The 8450-nt window shown below is 43.5% G+C and overlaps 1 protein-coding gene and 1 long non-coding RNA gene across 2 annotated transcripts; one reads left to right on the top strand and one right to left on the bottom strand.

The window, feature by feature from the left end:
- Positions 1–1066: 1066 nt before the first annotated feature.
- BTG1 (BTG anti-proliferation factor 1) lies at positions 1067–3749 on the bottom strand. Its single transcript, XM_082350457.1, has 3 exons — positions 3674–3749; positions 3290–3534; positions 1067–2378 (listed from the first exon to the last, which is right to left on the bottom strand). Exons 2-3 carry the CDS (start codon positions 3435–3437, stop codon positions 2011–2013), a joined length of 516 nt encoding a protein of 171 aa, XP_082206583.1. The 5' UTR covers positions 3438–3534; positions 3674–3749; the 3' UTR covers positions 1067–2010.
- A 7-nt stretch (positions 3750–3756) lies between these two features.
- On the top strand, positions 3757–4892 carry LOC309609255. The gene is made up of 2 exons (XR_014233348.1): positions 3757–3857; positions 4072–4892. It is a non-coding gene; the product is annotated as an uncharacterized lncRNA (long non-coding RNA).
- The last annotated feature ends 3558 nt before the right edge of the window (positions 4893–8450 follow it).

The raw sequence follows: 8450 nt of genomic DNA on the forward strand, positions 1-8450 counted from the left end.
TTCCAAAGAACAGACTGAAAAATAAAACCATTAATAAGTGGCAAGGGTAGTCCATGTGTTGTGGTTGTAATTCAAACTCTCAAGGACGGCCTGCCAATAAAGTACACAAACATCCTTTGTATTCTAAACACCTGCTTGTTTAGCTGTGTATTCCTGTGGCTACAAAATCAGAATTTAATCTTACAGGGAGAATTCAATTTCCAAATCTATTTGGGACTACTGATTTCAAGTAACCTAGATTGCGTATTTCCAGTGTGAACATGTTTACATGAATACCCCCAAAAAGCCACTATATGTTAATACGTTACTTGTGTAGAGAAAAACAAAATTTTCCGTTTTTAATTTTCACGTAAAAACCATGTTGTCCTCCTATAGCCAAAGAATTAAAAACAAGCTTTATCATATGGGGTAGTGGAGTAACCTACACTCCAGCACTCAACGTTCATTTGTTTCATTTAGGTTCTTAGTACTTATCTGAAATAAGTCTGAAAATGAGGAATCAAAAACTCAGCATTTCAATTTCAGAATAAAAATTCAAACATACCTTTTGTTGAATTCCAGCTTAAGTGATTTTTATGTAAATCTTGCAGCTGACGAAAGGCAAAAAGCCACCAATCTCTCTGCAGTGATTGTAGCCTGGTGGTTAAGGCTACGGGTCACCTGCCCCAGGGTTTTCTAATTGAACAAGGAATCCATGGGGCAAAATAATTGTTTTTCAAAGGTGGGCCAGAATAGAACATTTATATCTTCACTTCAACAGGGAAGCAGTGAAATGTAATCCTTTGAGTATCATTCTTTTTGGTTGATGTTACCTTTGTCTCTTATCCTCATTTCATTAGCCTGGGAATGTGTCCATGTTTTCACTTTAGAACTTTTAAAAAAGCATGTTACCCCTGTGTTTATCCTCCAACACCTAAATATGTATACACAGATCATCTTCACTCCTTATCAAATGTTTTTCAGCATGACCAGTGTGCAACTGACATTCACATGGCTTACAAAACCTAAGTCTTCTGAGAAATATATTTCTTTTAGCTGAACCTCTGTAATCATGACAAGAGATTAATTAAAATGCCAAGATAAGAAACAATTTATTATAGAGAGAAGAAAAATTTCTCATCCAAAATATAGAAATCTGTACAACTTTGCCACAATCAATATACATGAACTGTACAAATTTACACCAGTTCATAATTTACCAAATAAAAGATGACTAACAAAGTTCACAAAATAGATGGTGGTTTGTGGAAAAGACTTTTACCCAATTAAGTACAAGGAAAGTTACAAACCAGACCTCCACTTTCTAAAAATAAGAAGTTTACTCAGTCTTAGAAAACTACAAGCTAGCAAATGTACAGAGAGCTGGCTGGTGCTAACACCACAGTTGAGACAGTGTCTTTTTAAGGGTCTTTTTTAAAGCCTGTTGCCAAGGCAGATTCTGGTCACTTGCTACTTTCAAGGCCAAAAACACAATACAAGGTCTGACCATTTCCCCAGGTCATGCTTACTAGTTTGTCTTATGTACATTTATACATATTTAAGTGCTAGGTAAAAATCTTGTCATAAAATTTCCAGTACTACCATGTTTAAAATGTTGAGCTTTCCTATTGAGCTGCCAAAAAGGATAACAACTTTAAGTGTCATAGTGCAAATTTTCTCTGCAACTTCTACTGCAGAGAAAGGTTCTTTGAAATACAGATTTGCGTTAAAGGGACTGATGTAAAAATTTAGGTATCATGTCTGGGAGAAACTGAAACCACCCTAGGACTTCACTCCCTAGCAAATAAGGTGATCATTTACTTGGACTCACAGGCTATTAAATCATTGAAAGGTACTGTCCAAACTATGGCACTGTCACTTAAAAATTTTTTTTTACCACTCTATCTTGTGCCAGATCTTCACAGCTGTGACATGGTTTAAATTCCATAATCCATCCCCAAGAGGAGCCCACCCAAAGCAAAAATCAAATTTATCCATCCATTATAAGACGATGCAGCCATAGACTATATCTTAACCTGATACAGTCATCATATTGTAGTTTTTGGAAGGGCTTGTTCTGCCCAAGAGAAGTTCCTCCTTACAGCTGATTCTGCTGTCTACCATTTGCACGTTGGTGCTGTTTTGGGTGCTACCTCCTGCTGGTGAGGCTTCGTACAGCACACAGATGGAGCCATCCTCTCCAATTCTGTAAGACACTTCGTAGGGATCAACCCAGAGTGTGAGTTCACTTGGGAGAAGCCTGAACAGCTCCTGACTGCTCAGTCCAATCCGCTGTGCTGCCTGTCCAATCAGAGGATCCATTTTATGGTTGATGCGAATACAGCGGTAACCTGATCCCTTGCAGGGCTTTTCTGGGAACCAGTGATGTTTATAATGTTCTATAGAAGAAAAGAACAGAGAAAACAATGCTTAGACACCGTTACTGCTGGTTCCCGCCGTAGTTTCCTTCTTCCGCTGGCTCCTTGGAGTGAAAATGCGAACTATCAACTTTTTTAAATGCCCAGCATCGATTTCGCGGCTGTGCGTGTGCGGGGATGGGAAACGCGGGCCGGGTTTTAGAAATAGCAGTAGTACGGGACAAAACAATCTCCGGGAACCAACCGGTTGAGCCGCCAAAACGGGAATCAGGCGCGCAGCCTCGGCCAGCCGGGAGCCTGTTTACTTTCTCCACCCCACCCCAGACGCACACAATGGGGTTTATAGCTTTGGAGGGGAGAAGCGCCACCAGACTGTTAACCCCGAAGGGAAGTAAAACAAGCAACCCTAAACCACGCTCTGGGCAGGGCTGTAATTGTACCGGTGACAAATCCGATGATTAATGGGCAGGGGTAGGAGGAGGGGGGAGACGGCACGTCCGTCCCGGGCTAGCTTCGGGGCAGCGGCGCGCTTTCCCACCGCGGGGCCGGGCCGCCGAGCGCGCAACGGTTGGACGGGGTTGGGGGGAGGGGGCGTCGAACCAACCCCAGCCCCGCGGCTCCTTTGTCCCCCAAATCCGCGGACCGTCCGAAGACCACAGCTCCAGACTCGGTCGGCTTTAGTTTCTTTGTTGGGCGTCTATTTTCTTCTCCCCTCGGTTTGCCAGCCGTGGGGGGAGGAAGGAGCGCCCTCGGCCCAGCCCCCAAACCCTCCCCGGGACCCGCCGTTAGCGGCCGCCCAGCGCGCCACCCACCGTCCCGCGGCCGGGCCCGAGCGCGGCGCCACCGAGACTCCCGCGGCCCCGACGGCTCGGCCCGGGGGTGTGCGGCGGCGTCCCCCGGCGCCCCTCGCCCTCCCGCCGTGGCCCGCTCACCTGCCAGCAGCTCCTGCAGGCTCTGGCTGAAGGTCTGCAGCTGTCGCTCGCTCGTGAGCCCCTTGGTGCGGAGGAACTTGGAGATGAAGGACACGGCGGCGGCGATCTCGCCTATCATGGTGGCGGCCCGGGTGTAGAAGGGATGCATGGGGGCGGCGGGCGGGGGCGGCCCGGGGCGGCCGGGGCTCGGTGGCGCGACCCCGACGGCGGAGCGGCCACCCCGGGCTCCCTCACAGGTCAGAGGGCTGAGAGGGAGAGAGGGCGTGAGAGGCGGACGGCTACTTTTTTTCTCCTTTCTTTATAGTAAAAAAGTTACTTTCGAGGCATGAGGCGGCAAGAGAGAGGAAAAGATGAGCGACGGCGGCCTCGTCACATCGCTCGTACCTCCCCAGCCGCCTCCGCCTCCAGCTCCGCAACCTCCGAAGGTCCAAACAGTTGCATTTCCAGCTCAGACCGGCAAAGAGAATCACAGGCCGTGCAGCACTTTTTATAGCGCCGCGGAAAGGAAGTGGCGTAGCGGGAGCGTGACGGCCGACTCCAGCCAATCCGGAGATCGCACCATTGTGACGCAAGCAGATTCGGAGCCGGAGGGGGCGGGAGAAAGGGCCAGGGGGCGGGTCCATAGACCGGGAAGAGAGGGAGGAGCTGACGTAATCCGCTTGTAAACAAATAAACCCCCGAGTGGCAGCCGGAGAGGGGGAGCAGTGGCGGGGGACGGAGGAAACCGAGGGTGCGCGTGTGAAAGCCCCGCCCCCAGCCCTCGCCCCTCCTTCTCGCTTCAGCAAGTCTAGGCGCCGCGCCAGCGCGTCTTCTGAAGGAGTGCGCTGCCTGGGCTCGCCTGCAAGGAGGCTTAATGCTGTGCAGATAAAAGCCGCCCGGCTCAGGCTGTCTACACCCGCGCCGGCGGCACGGATCGGCCTGCACGGCACCGGCCGCTAGCTGTACTTGGTGTTTACATCCCGTCCCCACGCCGAGTCTATGTGGCTGGTTCCAGAGGCAGGAAGAGCGTACGGAGCAGCGGGAGGCGGGTACAAGTGCTGAGGATACAGGGAGTGCGGAGAAAAGGAGGGAGAACCGGCTCTCGCGGGGCATCCTGCAGCCTCCGGAGCCCAGTTCCCCTCGCAAACGTGCAGCCGACGCCACAGAGCCGTTTATGCTCCACCCTTAGGGAGGATTGGTGGATGTCTTTGTCAAAGTTTAATTGCAAAATAAATAAATAAAAGGTTAATAAGCCTTTTGTGGTTGCTGTTTCAGTAACTTCAGGAGTCAGAGTGGAGACCTTACTGAATCCAGGTTAAAACTGATAAGAAAGCCTGTTACTGAAGAGAAGTATGGCAACCGTAATAAGTTTAGTCTATAAAAAGAAAAAAAATCTATGCAATGCATTTTACACCGTTTATGCGCAAAACCGAAGGTTGTTTCCTTTTTTTCTAATCCAAGTAACTATCTGAGCCTTAGCGTTCTGCTGTTCTTTATTAAAAAAAAAAAAAAAGGTAAAATGTGAAGATTGTGAAAGTATTAGGCGCACACATTTAAGTTTACTTTAAGTCCTACTTTCAAAATTAGGGGGAAAAAAATATACGAAGGCGCAAGCCTGCTAAAAGGATTAGGCCTGCGAGAGGGTTAACCCGAACTCCATTAAGGAGGAGGAAAAAAAAAAAGATGGTGAGCTGGGTGGGCAGATGGAGAAAGCAAACAAGAGGCAGAAGCTGAACTCTGCCAGATGGAAATAAATATCCTGAGCTTACTTGGTCATCAATATTGCAAAACACAGTACTGAGCCAAAGGGTATAGAAATGAAGGAAAAGTAGAATTTACTATAAAGCAGTAGGAGAAAAAATTTTATTGTTTAAATGAAATACGTAAAACGGGGCTTGAAAGAATAACTTCTAGATTATTATTTCATTCATACACAGTAATTAGGTAGTTACATGTGAAATAAGTACTTTAAAGGATAATAAAAATAAATTCTTTAAAAGCATTGACTTGTGAAATTATTTTCTTTGATTAAATGCATCAATGCATCAAAAATAATGGGAAATAGGTTCATTTGTTTCCTTCTAGGACTTTTCAGATATAACTAACTGTGCTTAAAAATAAACGTCATGGTAATTACTTCACTAGGGATCTGAAACCTCTTTCACTACTCAAAAAGGAGATAGGGAAACAAGTAAATCTTTAAAATTACCATAGCCCTAGAACAAGATTTTCTGATATCCCTCTAAACCCCACCCACCCTTAATCATCTGCTCTGTTCATTTTCCTTACATCATCAGTCATTTGAGCATTACATTAGAAATCAGGTGAAAGTTTTTCTCCTTCAAGCCTGGTCTCCAACTTGGACTCCCACTAATTCTGAGCTTAAATTGACTCATCTACAAAATATAAATAATGAAGTTAACAAAATGCTAGGATCTGAACTCAGACCTGTCTCCCAGCTCATGTTTTCTCCACTACTTTTTTTTTTCTTTCATTGAAATATATTTGATATATGATATCATGTTAGTTTCAGGTGTACTATGTAATGATTTAACATTTGCATACATTATGAAATGTCCACTACTTCCCAGGCAGCAGCTGGACCCTTTCTGAATGCTTCTGAAATTCAGCTGAATAGAGTTAACAGGAAGTTCAACTCACATATTCTTGAAGGGTTTTTCCTCCCACTGTTTTTTATTGTATGTGTGTGTTTCCTACTTCAAATCTTTCCTTTAAGAGACAAATGGATTTAAGAAATTTCCCTTTTACCCCGAGGGGATCTAGGGAGTACTCAAGGAGAAAAAAAAAAAAGGAAATAAATATTGGTCCTAAATGTAAGCTTTAGATAGTGCACAATGTTAATTGCTAATGGTTTTCAAATCCAGACATATATAAGTTTAGTAATGTTTTTCCAGAAGTTTAGTAAGGCTCTTCCCATCCAAGAAACAAGGAGCTATTTCTTGACAGCTTTTAAGTTTATAAAGGCACTTTCTCATCTTGTTGATATGCTAAACTACAGGGCACTCCCGACTATTTACAAACCCAACTCTTGACTCTGTGTCCTTAGGCAAGTTATTTAACCTCTCTGCATTGTAATCTAAAAAATATAAAGGTTATTGTGAAGACTACGTGGAATAACTAGAGATTATTTAGCACTGTCTCCAGCACTAAGTAAACATTCAAATACATATATCTATATAAGACGGCTTATATATCTATATATATAAGCCGGCTTATATATCTATATAAGCCGGCTTATATATATTATCATCAGGCAATTTGATAATTATCAAATTAATTTCTAAAACCTAGAAAATTTTCAATCAAAGCACTAAAAAAAAAAAAACTTAGGAAATATGTCAAAACAATCCAGAAAATGAACCTGGGTTTCAAAATAAATTTGCAAGTAACAAATGTCAGGTCTTTGGAGTGCTTAAGAGCTCAGAAAGTACTTTCTATAGAGGAAACTATCAGGCAACTAACTAGAATCCTCAAAGGGCTGGGCGTTATATTCCCATCCCTCAGCTCAAGTGTTACTACAACAGTTTGCTTTGGACTAACAAATCCAAATCTGTAGACTTTTTGAGCAATTGTGTTATTTAACCAAAAAGAAGGCGAGAAGAAGAAGAAAAAACATTTATATAGGGTGAGGGAATGAACTTCTTTCTCTATTTCATAGACTAGTAAAACTTAGGGATCAACACAGGTTGAAAATCTTTTATTTTGCCAAAGATGTTTTTTAAAGAATTACCTTATCATCTGCTGTCACTATCATTTTGGGGAAAACAAGACATTATAACATCCCCAAAGTAGGAAAGGTATCCATATCAGAATAAAGCATGGTCTTTTGAACTGAATAAATTTTAAGTCGTTAAATGTCACCTTTTGCATTTCATTATTGGGAACTCATCTAAACTATTAATCTATGAACACGATAGCACTAAATTAAGCTAATAATAGCTTAATAGAATAATAATAATAGCATAAACTATTCATTGTATATGCTATTCCCACTGCCTGGAATATCTCCTCCCTTTTTTTTTTTTTTCCCTAGCTAATTTATGCTCATCCTCTAAGAAGCCTTCCCTGACTCTCTGGACTTGTGTAAATGTCTACAGTATTCTGCTTCCCCTTGCCCTGGCCCTGGTACTGATCAGACATACTAGATTTACTGTGTTTACTAGGCCCTCTTCCTTTCTAGTCTGTAAATTCTTACAGAGCAGGCATCTTCTGTCATTCACTATTTTTTAAAAAATATTTATTTATTTATTTTGGTTGCACGGGGTCTTAGTTGTGGCACACAGGATCTTTGTTGCAGCATGTGGGATCTAGTTTCCTGACCAGGGATCAAACCTGGGCCCCCTGCATTGGGAGCACCGAGTCTTACCCACTGGACCACCAGAGAAGTCCCTGTCATTCACTGTTGTACACCCAATGCCTAAGAAACAGGCCAACACCCAGTAAATGCTGTTGACCGATGTTAAATAGACATCTAAATACAAATGAGTCCATCAAAACCATTACTTGCAAAAGAAAACACACACACACACACAAAACCCACAAAAAGCAACAAAAAAACCCACATGACTTGCAATTTGTCAGGTGACAAATCACACAGAGTTGTCGCTGCTTAAAATCAGACAGCCAATATTTAAGAAGATAAGTAACTCAACTCTACGGCACTGTCTTCCTGGCTGCCATAAGTGTTAGATTTCCAAAGCAAATGAAATGGAGACCAAAGTGACTTGGATATGCTGCTTAAGAAATACTGTGGTAGTGTACACATTGCGCCCATTTAATGTTTCTTGTTTTGTTTCCCCACATGTTATGTAGACACATTTTAGTATTTTTACATCAGGTTACCCATGCGTGTCATTTGCTTGTGTGCCACTCTCTCACATTGCCATTCTATCCTGAAGTTGCTCACGAGGTGTCCTTCCTAAACTCCAGCCTCTCGCTTCATCCCTGTGATCCAGGCTTCCTACATTATTGCTAGGAAAGTGTCAGTTTTTTGTTTGTTTTTAATTTATTTATTTTTGCCTGTGTTGGGTCTTCATTGCTGAGCGTGGGCTTTCTCTAGTTGCAGCGAGAGGTGGGTAGCGGGGGTTACTCTTCGTTGTGGTGCGCGGGCTTCTCATGGTGGTGGCTTCTCTTGTTGCAGAGCACCGGCTCTAGGCACGCG

This window comes from Balaenoptera borealis (assembly GCF_965194805.1).
Source record: "Balaenoptera borealis genome assembly, chromosome: 13".
NCBI lineage: Eukaryota > Metazoa > Chordata > Mammalia > Artiodactyla > Balaenopteridae > Balaenoptera > Balaenoptera borealis.

Coding starts and splice junctions, on each gene's coding strand:
- BTG1 (XM_082350457.1), bottom strand. CDS start 3,437: ATGCATCCCTTCTACACCCGGGCCGCCACCATGATAGGCGAGATCGCC. Junction 2,379..3,289: donor CCTGCAGGAGCTGCTGGCAG/GTGAGCGGGCCA, acceptor TTTCTTCTATAG/AACATTATAAACATCACTGG.